The sequence below is a fragment of the Zalophus californianus genome, chromosome 10 (genome assembly GCF_009762305.2).
Source record: "Zalophus californianus isolate mZalCal1 chromosome 10, mZalCal1.pri.v2, whole genome shotgun sequence".
Lineage (NCBI taxonomy): Eukaryota > Metazoa > Chordata > Mammalia > Carnivora > Otariidae > Zalophus > Zalophus californianus.
In genome coordinates, this window is record NC_045604.1 from 6,791,283 (window position 1) to 6,807,682 (window position 16,400).

General features: G+C 52.9%; 1 protein-coding gene across 12 annotated transcripts in view; it reads left to right on the forward strand.

The window, feature by feature from the left end:
- The window catches only part of LOC113931924 (nitric oxide synthase 1 adaptor protein), a 277,773-nt gene extending 269,707 nt beyond the window's left edge, over positions 1-8,066 (forward strand). For 11 of the 12 annotated variants that reach the window (XM_027610134.2, XM_027610137.2, XM_027610128.2 and 8 more), the window contains 2 exons: positions 3,474-3,783; positions 4,554-8,066. In XM_027610134.2, coding sequence (XP_027465935.1) covers positions 3,474-3,783; positions 4,554-5,022 — 779 coding nt within the window. In that variant the 3' untranslated portion in view covers positions 5,023-8,066. The remainder of the gene's footprint in view (positions 1-3,473; positions 3,784-4,553) is intronic. The other variant, XR_003522920.2, reaches the window with a different exon arrangement.
- The last annotated feature ends 8,334 nt before the right edge of the window (positions 8,067-16,400 follow it).

Below are 16,400 nucleotides of genomic sequence, written 5' to 3' on the forward strand. Positions count from 1 at the left end.
TTTCCTGTTGTTAACATTTTACCCCTTTCGCTTTGTCACTTCGCCTTCCTCTGCCCCATACTTGGTTTGCAGAGCTATTCCAAGGTAAGTTACAAGCATCATGTCCCTTTGTGCCTAAATACTTCAGTGTGCACTGCCTAAGAATAGGGACCAGATAATGTTTTAAATGGTTAGTGCTGTGTATTTTTAGCGAATGACTAAAACACAAAGGGCGGCTTACTCAACACCATTGTGCTCCTTCTAAGCAGTTTGCTGGGGAGACTTCGCTTCTGTCCTGTCCCAGCCTAGCCTGCTGGAGGGCTGTGGAGTAAGGGTGAAAGGTGATCGTGCCACTTTGAAGATAAGCCCCATTCTAGAGCATCACAACAGGGGCACACTAGGTACATAGAGTGCATTTGATCTAATTGCGCATCTGCTTGGGCTGCGTGGAAAGATGTGGCCCAGCCGCGGAGAACGTGCAGGTGCGAGTGAGCTTCTGGGTGTGAGAGCCTGGAGTCGTCGTCCTGTTGGGATCCGCCTGCGGGACTTCAGCGTTGCAGGACAGGGTGGAGAACCTCACTGCCTCCCCAGAGCCTGGCTTAGAAGCTTAGAAGGCGTTGGAATTTAATGGACACCATGGGCTTTGGCAGCTTTGAGGGTATTGGCGATTTGATTTGGCCCCTGCAGTGCAGAGGAAGATCCTGGGGCCCGGGGAGTTGGCGTGCGTGAGTTCTTACCCCCCTCTGCCGTTAGCGACCTGTGCAGCGTTAGGCAAACCTCCCTGCCACCATGTCCACCTATTTTGTTCATTTAACGGTTGGAATGGGTGAACGTCTCCCTGGTCTATAATCGGGTGATTTGTGTGCAGAAATGGGAGAGTAATGAGCGTGTGCACACAGAATCCAGAAGATTTTGAATTTCATCCTGCGGGCGTGGGGGGCAGTCATTGAATTCTTCCCGCTGCCAGCTTGGGAACTTCAGATAGACTGCCTGTAGAGGGGGCTCAAAATATTGGGGAACACATGGGAAGCTGCGTCAGAGCCTGTTTGTAGAGTTTTTAAAAACAAGACACTTTCAGTCTAGGTATTGAAGAGTTCATGGGAACCTGGTTGTCCAGGGTTGGTCATATTCCTGGCAGCAGGCCTGCTGTCTTGCATGTTACACTCTCCCGGTATGTTGTTGCTGGTGGCCCGGGCAGGAGGTGACACTCCCAAAGTGGTCGGCCACTACATAAAATGTGTCTCTCTCTTGTTTGCTTCCCACCTGCTTTCCGAGCCCCTTTCTCGGACAGGTAAGAGACCATCTTCCTTATGGACGACTTATGTCACAGATGCTTGGCTCTTCTCGGATGTGTGCATGTGGGGGGTGCTGCGGGGCGGGCCACCAGGTCGGGGTCTCATGGTTTTTCTTTCCATCATTGCCATTACGTTCCAAACCACCCTGCATCTAGTCCAAAGGGAGGGATGGAGCGTGGGGGGTCGTTAGTGCCACCAGCAGGAAAGGGGCTCCTGGCACATCCTTCTGGTGTGGAAATGAAGGAAGCCCCCCCCCCCCCCCCCCGCCAGAGTCCCACTTCTGAGACAAGAGCAGTTGCTCTCGGGCTGACCTCAAGAGAGTAGGTTATGACTGGCTTTCATAAATGGAAAAAGGCTCAGGAAGAGTTCTCTACACTGTCCGCCCATAATGTGGTCAGGTTTTAAGTATTCCTATAAAAAGCCAATTCAATTAAGCCAAACTTACTAAATGCCGACTCTTGCGCCAGGCCCTATGCTGAGCACTCCAGAAAGTAAAAAAAAAAAAAAAAAAAATCACTGCAGATGCTGCATCCCCTCGAGGAGCTCACCATTTCATTATCGAGCCAAGGTGTGTTTGCCAGAAAGACTTAGGGAATTGCAAAGAACACACAGGATAGGTTATCTTTAAATTACTTAAGAATTCAGCATAGACGTTCGCAAGGGCAGTTTTTCAAATAAGAGGAGCTCACAATTCACAAGTCACTTAGGGTTTTGTTGTTGTTGCTTACACTTTCAGAAATGAGCATGTCTACACTGCAGATTTCACTTGAGACCAATAAGGAGACCACCCCGGATGTATCTGAGCCAGGAAGTTGGGGGGATCTGCCTTCCCCAGCGAACCTCTTTTGGACATTTGCCCTGGTTTCGCAGTGGCGCGAATATACTTGCTGGTTGGGGGGGGGAATAGTTAAATGCTTTCATTGCAAAGGGCTTCTCTGCAGATTTTATGATTAAAGAAAAACTGGAGGGTTACGAGACGCGATAGGGAAAGTATGCCGAAGTGGATGGTGATGTGGCAAGATAGAGCTCTTGGCAGAGTCAGAGGAACTGATAACCCCGCTGGGGGCCGGGCTGGAAGTCCTGCTAGCATGGCATGGCCTCGCCCGGAGCCCAGGCTGCTTCAGCCCGTCAGCTCTGTGCCCCAGACCCCGGGGCTCTTCAAACCCAGTTCCCTAGCACGGCCCCCGCCATGGTGCCTTCCCTGTGTGTGTGACAGACGTGCAGACCTGGGGGTGGGGTTCATCCGCTCCTCTCCCCAGAGCTTCCTGCTGCCGCCCAAAGACCTTTACAATAGGGCTTCTCTAGCTAGTTGGTGCAGGGGGGATATGTCTGTTGAAACCACAGTTAAGGGAGATGCATCTGCTCCGGCTGGGGGCTCTGCAGGGCAGGGCAGAGGGAGCTGCTTTATGCCAAGTTCAGCAGAAGCAGCAGCACACCCCCACCTCACGTACTCTTGGGAAGGCTCAGTGGGAATGGGCACTTAGAGGTGTAGATCCCCGAGATCAACAGAACATCTGGAGTAGTTGGTAAGGACAGAAACCTCACGTGTGCTTCCAAGGCCCCAGGATGCATCTGGCTCCTTGGAGGACTGAGCTTGACTTCCAGGTGGGGGAGGACACCCTGGTACAAGCGTGTGGACGTGGACGGTGCGGCCTAAAGCCCTGAGCACCGGTCGTTCCGGGGACAAAACACTGGAGCTATGATTTTGGCCTCTACAATTCTCCCATCTGCAGAATGGGCCTGGCAGTTTGAGAGATTTATTGAGCACCTACTGTATACCAGACCAGGCTAGCCATTAAAGCTTCGGCCCCAGTGCTGACGTCTGCTCAGCTTGTGTTCATGGCGAGAGAAAAATACCATAGCTCATGACTTCATCAGTTTTTCTTCAGAGGGCTCAGTGACCCCAAGGTGAGGGGTCAAGCCAGGAGTCGAGGAGGCAGGTTTAAAGGGATAAGTTCGGTTGAAGTGACGGGTTTGTGGCTCGAGCTTGTCCCTGATGAACCAGGCGGGGCAGAACTGGAATTGCTGATCCCACATCCCATCAGGAAAACGCGACCGGGAGGGTCAGGAGTACCTCTGCTGGTTCTCTCCTGAATGTTACCAAAGCCTCGGGAAATGACAGTGGTGGGTGCGCTGTCAGGGCGAGAGGCAGGGGGACCCGCCCCCGCTCACCGTGTCTGTCTTCCCCTCTGTTTGCAGTGGACCACGGCGTGTTTGAGAACTTGAACGCGGCCCACGCTCCGAAGCTGCAGCCCAGCTGCTCCTTCCCCCACTTGTCCAGGCTGGTGGCCCCCAGCTCTGCCGCCCCGGGGCCGGTGGAGCCCGGCGGGCCGGGACTCTGGGTGGGCAGCAGTCAGCACCTCAAGAACCTGGGCAGAGCCGTGGGGGCCAAAGTCAACGACTTCCTGCGGAGGAAAGAGCCCTCGAGCCTGGACGGTGCGGGCGCCATGGAGATCAACAGGACCGCGGGGGCCCGGCTGGCCGGCGGAGTTGCTGGCGAGGAGGAGAGGTGAGTGTGGGGGGGGGGCGGGCCCGCCGAGCTCCGGGGTGAACCCGGGATGAACCCAGAGAGCAGCCCTGAGCCGGGGACGTGAGCTCCTCCTGCAGAGAACAGGGCTGGGCCGTGTCCTTGGTTGTTGGCTGTCACCCGGTCACCACGACCGAGGTTTACTGGGTGCCTGTCCAGGGTCTGCAAACGCTGGGCCACACGCCCCCCCTCCCACCCCCCCACCCCCAGCCCTTGCAGCGGCCCTGAGATGGATCAGGTGGTTCCTGTCTTGCACAGAACCAAGTTCAGAGGGGTAAGGTGAGGAGCTTCGGGTTACGAAGTTAGGAGTGGGTGGAGCTGGAGTAGAGCCCCAGCATCGCCCAAAGCTCCCTGGGTGGATTCTAATACCCAGCCTCACCTTCGAGCCACTGCCCGGCTCGTGGTAGTGGAGGAACGTGGGCGCCCGTGGGACCCACGGGGGCAGGGGAGGGAGAAGCCCGCTGGGGCCACCAGGTCCCTTCCAGGCCTTGTTTTCACCACCCGCTGTGCTCCTCAGCTGGCACAGTCCCCCATAGCTCACCAGTGGTCCCAGCGGCGACAGCAGCCCTGCCGGGGGGGTGGTGCAGGGCAAAAGCCGGCGGTGCTCCAGCTTCCACAGCCCACACAGCACACCGAGGATGAGGCCCAAGCAGGAAAGCGCTTGCTGGGTGGGGGAGCTAGACAAGCAAGGACCAGGGCTCTGGGTCTCGCCATCCTTAGAGCACACGTGCCTGTTGTCATCAACCCCACAGGTCAGCCCCGCAAGAAGCATTCCCTCGACTGGACCCCCCGCCCCCCATCACCAGGAAGCGAACGCCTCGGGCCCTGAAGACCACACAGGACATGCTGATTTCGTCACAGCCCGTCCTAAGCAGCCTGGAGTATGGGACCGAGCTGTCTCCTGGGCAGCCCCAGGACACCCTTCCCCCTGCCCAGCCGGAGGCCCCTGTGGAAATGGCAGATAGGGGCGAGGCTCTGCCCAATGGAGAAGTTTCCCCGTCCGTGCCTGACCTGATTCACCAGGACAGCCAGGACGAGCCCAAGCTGAAGATGACTGAGTGCCGAAGGGCCTCCTCCCCTGGCCTCCTTGAGAGGAATGGCCTCAGACTCAGCCCCGTCCACCTGGCCGAGCCACTGGAGGCCAGCAGCCCCCCTCCTCGGGCACGGACCTCCAGCCTTGACAATGAGGGCCGGCACCCAGACCTGCTCTCCTTTGAGTAGGGCCTCTTCTCCCTGCCAAGCACCCCCCTTCCCCTCGGCCATCTCCTTCCCTCGTACCCCTTGCCCCCCAGCTCTTTGTGCCCTTTGCCCCCTTGTGCAGAGATCAGCGGAGAGCCGGTCCCCCCGTGTGGGCTGTGCAGGGCCAAGAGTCCCTCAGTCGTCCTCGTTAAAGGCTCGTGTTCCGTAAGCTCCTCTGGGTGCCGGCCGCAGCCCTGGGATGTTGGAGCCCCTCTACTCCCAAGCTGCCCTGACTTCCCACTGGACCCCAGGGCCACCAGCCTGGGATGAAGGCTCCTTCCGGCCTCCCACACGCTGTTTGTGCCCCCGCCCCCTCCCTCCCTGCCCTGGTTCGTTTCTCCTGCCTCGGGGGCGGGGGGGCGGGATCTAGCTGGTGGGGAATGATGGGTTTGGCGGATGATGGGCTCGGACCTGGAACGCTGCATACCCTGAGTGCCGCCCAGCCACTGCTCTCCCGAGACCGTGGAGACCCCAGGTGGTTGCCTTGCCTCTGCCCTCTGGGTGTGGGCCAGAGGGGACACCAGGCCTGAGACCTGGAGGCAGCCTGGTCGCCGGGGGCTCTCGGGGTGTTTCCTGTCTGGCCAGTTGGGGAATGCGCCAAGCCCCCCGGGACAGGGCACAGAGCCAGCCACTGAGGAGGCACTGGGGGAAAGGGGTACGACCCGCCACGTGTGTGCTTCCTGCGCAGAAGGGGAGGCCGGGCCACCCCTGCTGTGTGAAGACCGGGCTGCACAGGCCCCAGCAGAAGCAGCACAGCAGATCACCATCTCGCTTGGGGACAGGGCCCATGACTTGGTGTCTAGGCAGCTGACCTTGAGAACCTGGAGCCGAAGTCGTGGAGAAGACAGGCTGAGGACAGAGCAGCCACCGTGGAGGCGTGGCGGGGGGGGAGCGGCGGCGGGCAGAGCAGCTTTTCAGGGACCAGCCCAAGGCCTGAAATGAGGCAGATATAGGGTCTGGGTGTGGTAAGTGCCAGAGCCGGGGTGACGGATGTGAGACGGCGGTGTGGGAGGAGCCGTGGCGCGAACCACCTCTCACCAGGCAGAAGGGGCTTTGCTCTCGTGCCGGAATGGCCTGTGTCTCCCACGAGGGGCCTCTGCCCTGCCTTCCCCCTGCCTGGATGCTGCACGGTCCTCTCTGCGTCCCGGCCTTCGGGATCCATGTCGGGGGACCGACTCAGTGCATCCAACCCCAACTGGTTCCGACCCTCCTGGGTTAACGCACTTTTATGTTCCTCTCTCCCACCAGGGCTCCTGTCATGCTGTCTTCCTGTGGCCAGGAGACCCTGTCAGGGGGCGATCCCAACCCTGGGGGCCTTTGCAGCAAGAAGAGAACCTCCCTTTTGTTGAACAGGGTGGCCGGCTCCCCGGGAGAAGGCTGGCGTGGCATATCCAACTGTGGCAGGCCGGTGGGCAGTCTTCCTCCTGGGACTCCTGCGGCCACCCCTTTTCTGTCCATTCAGCTCCCCGTGCCCCCCAATACTGCTCACTTCCCACTTCACACCGTCACCCCGTTCCTGCTCCCCCCTCCAACCTCTGCCGCATGAAACATCCAAGCAAACTCCTCTGGACCCAGAGCCTGATGGGGGGTAGGCTCGCCAGGGTGCCAGCTGCCCTTCCTGCATTCTGGCTTCTGCAGCCTTCCCGCCCCGTCTCGAGCCCCATCTCCCATTGCTCCGGAAGGCCAGGCTGCACCACGTGTTCCCTGCAAAGCCTCGGCTCCCTTCCCCGAGGGGCTGCGCAGGCCGGGCACCCTGCTGGCCGGGGTGCAGTGAGCAGCGCAGCTACTGACGGTCTAGATCCTGCTGCTTTCCTCCAAGGACATCACGACGGTATGATCTCTGACCCCGAGACCCAGAAGTTTTCGGGACTAGCATTTGGAAGACTGTGAGTTCTCCCAGAACAACTTGGAGTTCTGCACCCAACACAGCGCTGGGGATGGGGGCAGAGAACCTAAAGATGGGTGCTGGGAGCTTCCACGCCAGAAGCTCCGTTCGCCTCTCTGGCGGGAAACTTAGCAGAGCCTTGGCGCCCTGGGGCTCCTGCCTCAGAGATCAGGGTAGCCCCGGCCAGGTGACGTGGTGGCTGGTCGTGCGGAGAGCTGGCAGGCCTGGGGTTAGGCTGAAGCACCCTGCTCGCCATGCCATACCCAGCCGCTGCTGAGATCCTGGCCCTCGGACTCAGGGTTAGCCCAGGGATCCCAGGTCGTCCCAGGACCATCGCCAGGATGACGCTGGAGTTCCTCAGACTAGTGTCTGATGCTGAACAAGGGCCCGCGTGGGACCCTGCTCCAATCTTTGGCCTCTCTATGATCTCCACCCCAGCCGTCATCCTCCCTCGGCTGGGGGGATGCTGCCACCTGGGGGAGAGGGGCTCGAGCCTGAAGTCTCGCCCTGGATGCAGCAGATACTGCCTGGTGCTAGGGGCTGAGTGCTGCCCCCAGGCGGCAGCGATGGCAACTTCTAGTCCCGCTGAGGGCCTGGGCTCTGCCCGGCTTCCTGTGTCTGTCTCAACAGCCTGACCTCCCTGTGATCACAGCCTGGCAGCCACTGCCGCCCCCCCCCCAACACCTCATAGTCCAGCTTCTCTAGGAGCTTGGCCCTTGGGTGGCCTTGTCGACACAAGGGCAGGATCATGAGGAGCAAAGGACCCAATTTCTGGGTCTGCATAAGGAAGTTGGGGGCACAGAGTCTCTTCCCTCCCTGTTAGCCCACGACCCTACTGTATCCCTCTAGTCAGCACGTAACCTTCCCCGGATAAATCACAGGTGAGCTTCCAGAACCGGGCAGGAGGGTGGCGCATTCCCCTGCACAGAGCATAACTTTCCTGTGTGATGTACGTGCACAGTATGAAGACAAACATGCTTATGGTCCATCAGCTTTGAAAGAACAAAGAGTTTGGTCCCAGTCTGGGAGAGGAAGATGACAGATCTATTCTGAGTATGAGTATTTTCTAGAGATTTTATATTTATATTTTTAGTAGTGTTCTGGTAAAAGGAAACTGCAGAATAAAACGATCTGGTTTGGTTTTGCCGGTTTGGTTTTGGTTTCTCCAGACTGGTGGGAAGTGGTCGATTTTCTTGAGGCTGGCTTGTTGGGTGGAGAGCATTGGCATTTTGGGTTAGGAGCCTGGACTGGCGAGACAGAGGTCGAAACCCGAGGCAGGTGGGCACTGCCTGCTGACCCCCCACCTGAGGCCCTTGGGGGAAGTGATCTCAGGTTGTCCCCCTAACTGGCTGGCCGCTAAGGGTCCCTCTTCCAACCTGAGTGTCATGGGGCTGTTTCAGGGGTGACATGACGGACGCAGGTAAGCCCCTCCTCCTCAGGAGGACATGCAAGCGGACCCCCGGATTGGCCTCTAGACGGTGACTTACCCTGGGGTGCAGCCCTCTTCCACCGAGGGGACGGGGCTGTGCTTGTGTGCACAGACCTTCTTCAGAGGGACTGGAGCTGCGGACAGAGGCCCTGGGGCAACTCGAGGCTCGGTGCTCGCTTATTGGGAGACTGTGGCTTGGAGCAGTGCGGCCGGAAGCCTTGCTGGCCCCAGGCCGGTGTCGGACCCAGGGACCCAGGGGACTCACACAGCTGAGAATCGGCCAGGCATCTAACCACCTGAAAAGGGAGGAAGTGGAGAATCGGAGGGGTGGGGGGGTGCAGAAAAAGAGGTCGTCGTTATGTTCACAGAAGCCATACACATTTTTAAAGGGGGAAGGATGATGCCTTTCTGTCCAGCTCTCTGTCCTTTGCTGCTGGGGTGGGGGTGGATTCTACAGTTCAGCACGCGGGGTCCCAGGCTGCACATCCGAAATGCCTCGGGCAGGAGGCCCCAGCCTTTTCCACATCGAACTCCACTCTTGGTTTCTCAGAGGAAGTGCAAGAAGACAATGGTGCCTGAAGGTCACCGACTTGCTCCGCAGTGGGGCACAGCACATTGTTCTGGAAAGGCAGGAGAAATGCAGACACCAATCCAACACATTCCATGGATGGGGGGAAAGCATTGAAATTACTTACAATAGCAACCTTTTCTTTAAGTCTAAGCTCCGGCGACTATTCTTCAGGTAACTTTTCCCATTGGTTGGCTCCTGGATGGGCTTCTGCCGGCATTCAGGTGTGAAATGTGCCTTTCACATGCCTTTCTTTTCCACTGTGATGCAAAGTAGTGATTTGGGGCAAAGATCAAATATAGAAAATTGCAGCATAAAAATATTTTTTTTGAGGAAACTCATAAGTGTAAAAACGGATGTGCATATGTCACTCTTAATGCGGTGCTCTACGTCTAGAAAGCAAGGTACAAAGATGCATTTACTCAGACGACGAATCCGAGCCCCTCCAGGAGCCAAGTGCGCAGTGGTAATCTGGTGGGAAAGGGCTACCCGGTTCTCTCCCCATGTCAGCAAGGGGTGAGGACACCGCGGAGCCCCCGCGGTCCTGTGACAAACAGGCTATGTTAGCAGGATATCAAAATATAGCAGAAGCGCCAAAGGGGGTGTGATGAATTTCAACTGGTTGTGTTTTCCCTCAGAGCTTAATCTTACAGTAACTGCAGAAGAAAAGCAACAAAGCAGAGGTCATCAAGAAAGCCACTTCATTCCTGAAGTCTGTGCATGGGCTGGCGGGAACCCCAGTTAGTATTCAGAATTACTGGAATCTGCTAATCCAGGAGGGCACCTCAGATGCTGCTCCAAACTCCGAGAATGCCTTTCAGGTTCAATTTGCTCTCGGGCTTTGGAATTCCCTTCAGGTCAGCGAATCCTGGGAGTGTTCTAGAATGCTCTGTGCTTTGACTCCGTGTCCTGTCCACCCCCATCTCTACCACCAGCTTTGCAGTCCAGCTGGCAGCCGCGGATGACTCGGCAATGGTTTATCTTCGAGATGGGGGCCCTCAGGGTCCCTCGGCAAGCAGCCTGTGGGGTGCCCCATGCGGAGCTCCCGCCATGCTCCCCTGGAAGCAGGAACAAGTAATTAAGTCTGCACAAAGAAATTCAGCCCCGGTAGATGACTCCCTGCCTCCCCCCCGGACAGTGTCCTGCATGCAGATGGCATCTGGTGTCTTTCATCTCTCCCACGGAGCTGCCCTCGGGAAAGTTTCATTTAGGTTGTTCAGGGGAAGCATCTCAGAGCGCTTTGCCCCTCCAGCGTGTCCCCCTCCCCACTGCCCTTCACACGGGGACACGCCGCCGTGAGAGCCCAGAGCCCCCAGCACCAACTAATGAGAAAATGCCTCCGCGCTGGGTATCTAGGGCTCGTCTCTCCGCAGACACAAATCCTCTTTGTGTCCAGCTTATCTCCAGCTGCTGCCACGATAAATAGTCCAACTCGAGGGAGCCCGGGCTAGCCCTATCCCACGGAACGAATCCCTTGGTCATTGCCCACACAGCCAGGGGAGCAAGCTTGAGGGAATGTTGAAAGACCACCTCGGGCGCACCGGGCTGCTTTCTCTCTCGTGGGAGGTGCCTGAGGGATGTGCCCGTTGCAAGACTAGGAAACAGGGCCAGCATTTTCTCCTTGGAAATGGCCAGAGAGGGGAAAAAAAAAAAAAGCAACCCCCCCCAGCCCCCCAACAAACTGCAACTGATTTTGTTTTGTTTTTACTATTTAAACAGCCGTTTTCAGGGCCATTTGCTACCTTCTGTCTTAAAGCACCGTCCATGTTTCCCACCTTAGCTTTTCTGGGTTCCTGTGTGTTCGCTAACTCCTGTCGGTCTGGTGGTTAAGCTCAGAGGAGTGTTTGGCTCCCTTCGAGGGCTACCTCACAGCCACTTGTAAGATGTTCCCTGTGGTTACGTGGGTCCAGGCCACCAGGAGGCCTGTAGAGGAGCAGCCTGGCCTTCTGAGGTGGAGGGAAGTGAGCCCCATGGGCGCTGTGACAGGCTTGCAGCTCCAGCCTGAGCCCCCTCTGCATCCTGAGCCCTGGAGGACAGACCCAGCTGCTGGAGAGGAGAGCTCGGAGCCCGTCTGGATTACCCATCTTTGTACTACCTTCCCGACCTTCTCCAGGTATCTGCTAAATTCTGTTTCTATCCACCGTCCTTGCTCAGTTTGAGTCCTGGGTCCTCTCTGCCAAGAACTGTCAAGTCTTTGCGGCAGACCTGGAGAATTTTCGTTAGACCGGGCCAAGGGAGGACATTTTCGAGGAGCTGGGTCTTCCGGACAGCGGGTGGAGGCCGTCTGGGAAGTGTAATAAAGCTGAAGGATGCGGTGGGGTCGGCGGCCCCACCCTTGCCTCGCCCCAAGACCTTGCTCATCACCCAGCAGAGATGTGGGTGGTATGCTGTGAGGAGCAGCCCCCCCAGCCCACCTCTCCAGCTTCCTCTCCTACTACCACCTCTGTGCCTCAGGACCCCAGCCCCCGACATGCTCAGAATTGCTTCTGTGACTTTGTTCAAGGCCGTCCATCTGCCTCGTCCCTCTCTGCCCACCTTTCTCTCTCCTCTGACTTGGCCTGGCTCTCTTAATGAATCCTTCACATTTTAGCTCAGACATCCCTTCCTCCAGGAGTCCTTCCCAGATGCCACCCTCGGCCGTGCGGTCTTCCTCCTGGCACTTGTCGCATGATGTGGGAAGCAGCTGCCTCCTGGTCTGTCCCCCAGACCCCCGAGCCCAAGTTCGAGGGCTGTGCCCTGTTCATCTCTAAGGCCTCAGCCAGCAGCACCAGGCCTGGCACATCTCAGGAGCTCAGTAAAGATGTGCTGTGAACTGAAGTCAAGGAACTTATTTATTTTGGGAGACTTTATAAATATGTCCCATACACAGAATCAGGTGCTAAATGGTGTGGAACAGACTAGACAGGGCTTTCACTGAGGTCTGGAGCAGACCAGCCCCTTCCTCAGGGCCTCTGTCCTCACGTAGTCTCTGCACCTGATCACGGACTTCAGACGATTGAGGGAGGTCACTGCAGAGTGGAAAGTGATTAATGGGCCAGTGTGTAGGTCATTTATCTCCAGCCGGAGCCTCCATTAATTCAGTTCCCTGGACGGGTGCCACCTCGCCCCGGAGCCATCAGAAGCCGGCACTCATGTCCAGCCTCTTGTAGGAAGGGTCACACTTGAGCACCAGGCACCTGCCCACCTTCAGGTGCTGCTTCTCCAGCACTGCATTCCAATGCTTAACATTCGCACTCTACCACTTTGGGCTTTGCTATTAATTGGTGCTTTATTATTATTTTTAAAGATTTTATTTATTTATTAGCACAAGCAGGGGGAGCGGCAGAGGGAGAGGGAGAAGCAGGCTTCCCGCCGAGCAGGGAGCCCGATGCGGGGCTCGATCCCAGGGCCCTGGGATCATGACCTGAGCCGAAGGCACCTGCTTAACCGTTGACTGAGCCACCCAGGCGCCCAGTTGGTGCTTTATTATTACAATACTAAAGCTCCTATGTATTGCAGGAATTTGCGCTAATCAATTTGCATTCATTATCTCATTTGTTTTTCTCAATAAGCCTGTAAAGGAAGTCTCGTGGAGCCCATTTTTCAGATACAGTCTTCTTACTGAGTTCCAAGAGATTCGCATGCATGATCTCATTAATCCTCACATCTCGTGACATAGTTATTTCAGATGGGTACATCTTATAGATGGGTACAGTGGGTTTTATATTTTTATATATAGATGGATACAGTGAGGTTGAGGGTACAGTGACAAAGCAGAGCCTGGGTCTTAAAGACACATAAAGGGCAGGGCAGGACCTGGAGGCCTGGGTCTCCGGACCTGAGGAGCAGGTGTTTTCTCTCCACATGACTCTTCTCCGTTTCCATCACACCAGTCTGATAAAAATCCTCAGGAAATGGTCATTGGACCTTCTCCAGGGGTGAAGGCAATTTCATTAAACACTGAAGGTTCGTGCAGGATAGGAATTGAGAGACCCATTCACCGAACCCCCTCGTTTTACGGAAGAGCAAAGAGCAAAGACTGCATTTTTTCCAAGTTCTCCTGTGCCGGCATGGTCTCTGACTCCCCACAATACCCTAGGCGGTGAGAACTATCACCCCGTTTTCCAGGGGAGGCAGACCAGGGGCTAAGCGAGTTTCAGCAACTTACCCAAAGTCACTCTACCAGTAAGGGGCAAGAGCTGACACTAGGGCCCCTTGAAAACTTTCGTGCACAAGGGTTTGGGGTAGAGATCTGCCCTAGGATTTGCAAGAATTTCAGCCCTAAGCAGGAATGGCTGTCCAACTTCAACTCCACTTCTAATTGCAAACCGGGGGTGGGGGGAGGGGAGACTGGCTTACACACTAATCCTGTTACCGACACTGGAGATTAAACAGTCAAATGAGAGGTATTATTCCGAGGAATGGTTCAAGTGTTAATAGCTATGAGGGTTCCTCACCATGCTTGCTTTTTTATTTTTTTAACACACACACTCACTCTCTCTCTCTCTCTCTCTCTCTCTCTCACACACACACACAATTTATTTTCTTGGTTTTTGTCTGACCTCTTGTGGCTTACTTTAGGCATTGCAGTTTCTGGTAATTAATTTTTGCAAAAGCCCCTTTGTCGTGTTTCTAAGATCATTTCCTAAGATCAACAAATAGTTTGTCGGGGGAAAAAGAAAAGAGATGACCCTTCCTAACTAAGAATTTCAGTAGGAGACAGAAAACAGAGGGGGAGAATATCTTTGGAGAAAAAAATGGAAATTTCCAGAAGTCCAGAAAGGTTAAAACTTAAAGAGAAAATGGCATATAACCTTTAAAATGGGATAGAGAAGGAAAAACTCACACTCAGACACATTACCGTGAAATTTAAGACCATAAAGACAGACCATCTTTAAAGTTCCCAGAAGGAAAAAAAATGAAGTTCCCAGAAGGGGCGCCTGGCTGCCTCAATAGGTGGAGTGCATGACTCGATCTCAGGGGTTGTGAGTTTGAGCCCCATATTGGGTGTGGAGATTACTGAAAAATAAAATGCTTTAAAAAAAAGATCTTATTTATTCGAGAGAGAGCGAGAGAGAACCGAAGCAGGGGGAAGGGGAGGGGCAGAGGGAGAAGCAGACTCCTTGCAGTCCCCTGAAAAATAAAATGTTAATAATAAAATTTTCAGGAAAAAAAATCAGCTAATAAAGAGAATCAGATTGACATTAGACATCTCAGTAAAAATACCAGATTCAAAATAATAATGGCTTAAGATTTTTGTATTGTAGAAGGTATATGAGTAGATAATAATTCAAATTTTAGATAACATCAGAAAGCAAGGGGGGCGGTGCGCCTGGGTGGCTCATTTAGGTTAAGTGTCTGCCTTTGGTTCAGGTCATGATCCCAGGGTCCTGGGATCGAGCACCGCGTTGGGCTCCCTGTTCAGCGGGGAGTCTGCTTCTCCCTCTGCCCCTCCCCCTGCTCGTGTTCTCTCTCTCTCACTCTAATAAATAAATAAAATCTTTAAGAAAAAAAAGAAAGCAAGGTGGGATTGATGATGGTAACAGTATGCTTAATAACAATTGATATATTTTAAATATTGTAGAGAAAAACAAAAATACAGGTCTTAGTAAGGTGTGGGTGACCACCAAAAATGTCTTTTATAAAAAAAATAGAGCCTTCAAATTAGCATAGGTGAACTTGATCTATTCGCTGGAAAGCAGAAAAAGGGGGGGGAGGGAAGGAGACAAAATGTATGGTAAATGGAAAGACTGGAGTAAGATTTTTATCTTAGCTCGTGCTACTGTAACAAAACACCATGGATCAGGTGGCTTAAACAACAAACATTTTATGAGACTTTATTTCTCACGGCTCCAGAGCATGGGAAGTCCAAGATCAGGTGCCAGCAGGTTGGGTGTCTGGTGAGGGCCACGTCCAGCGTCCAGTGGCGCAAACAGCCGCCTTCCTACTGTGCCCGCCCAAAGGCTTTCTTGGTGCTTACATGTGGAGAGAGCCCTCTCTTAAGGGTCTTAATCGCATCATGAGAGCACCACCCTCATGGCTTTTCTGTAAACCTAATTACTTCCCGGAGGCCCCACCTCTAAACACCATTGCATTGGGGGTCAGAGCTTCAACATACGGTGGGGGGAGAGGGACACAAACATTCAGCTCATAACAACGGCGGACATAAATTCCAAAAGAACAAATTATAATACATGTAAACGTATTGAATTCACCAAACAGAAGGCGAGAATCTTAACTTAGATCCAACAATATTTTGTCTACGGAAGACAGGGTTAACACAAAAGATATGAGATAACTTGAAAACAAAGGGATGGGAAATTACATACTAGGAAAGTATGAATGAAAAGAAAGCCAGGATAGCAATTTAACTATGAAGAAAAATATAATTAAAGGCAAAAAAGAAAGAGAAGCACTTCATATAAAAGAAATAGATTAAGATGATTATAATTATAAAAAGATAAACACCTAAAAGTATAACATTAAAATCATTAAAACAGGGATGACAGAATGATAGGGGCAAATCTGTACACAAACTATTGTAATTAGAAAGCGAAACTCTATTATACATTGAGTTAAAATGAGAGACTTTTTCTGTTTGATAGGTCAAATAGGTGAAAAATCTATAAAAATATTTGTTTTGCATGAGTTGTAATCTTAAATACATGGGGTGGGTCTTGAGAATGAACTTTAAAATGAATAGAACAATTCTCAAATGAAATATTCACGGAGTGTCCACCAACGAAGCCTCAGAAGTTAAGTCAAACCACGTTATCTAACTATAACGCTCTACAGTTTGGAATCGACATAAAAATAAAAGCTGAAATATATGTTTAAAAACAAATATGAACTACTGAATTGTTCTTGGATTGAAGAGGACATTTTTATACAAATTAAAAACACTTAGACCTGAACAGCAATAAAAATTTGCGGGATACCATTAAAATAGTACCATGAGGTAAAGTCATGGCTTTTATATATGTATACTTATTAGGAAATGTGAAAATAAGCCAGATAAACTAAAAAAAAAAAAAAAAACAAGTATAAAAAATCACTGAAATCAAGTATAGCGATCTAAAAACAAGATTAACAAAACTAAAAGCTGGCTCTGACAGGACTAGTAAGATAGATAAAATTGATTTTAAAAAAGGAAGGCAGAAGAGTGAAGAAGGAGGTATGACTACAGTCACAACAGATTTTTAAAAATAATATTATGAACTATATGTCAATAATTGCAAAAGTTTATATAAAATTGATAAATTCCTGGGAGAACAAAGAATGTCAACACTGGCAAAAATAATTGAGTAAACCACTAAGCATTGAAGATACTTAAATAGTAATGAAAGATTCCCTCCCCTCTTCACCAGAGCTTCAAACTCACTTTTGTATAAGAGTACTAATAAATTTTGAAGCATCAGATCATCCTTACCTCACAGAGTTGTAGCAGAAAAGAGAAAAAGAAAAGCCTGCTTCATTTACTTCATATGATTAGTATACCC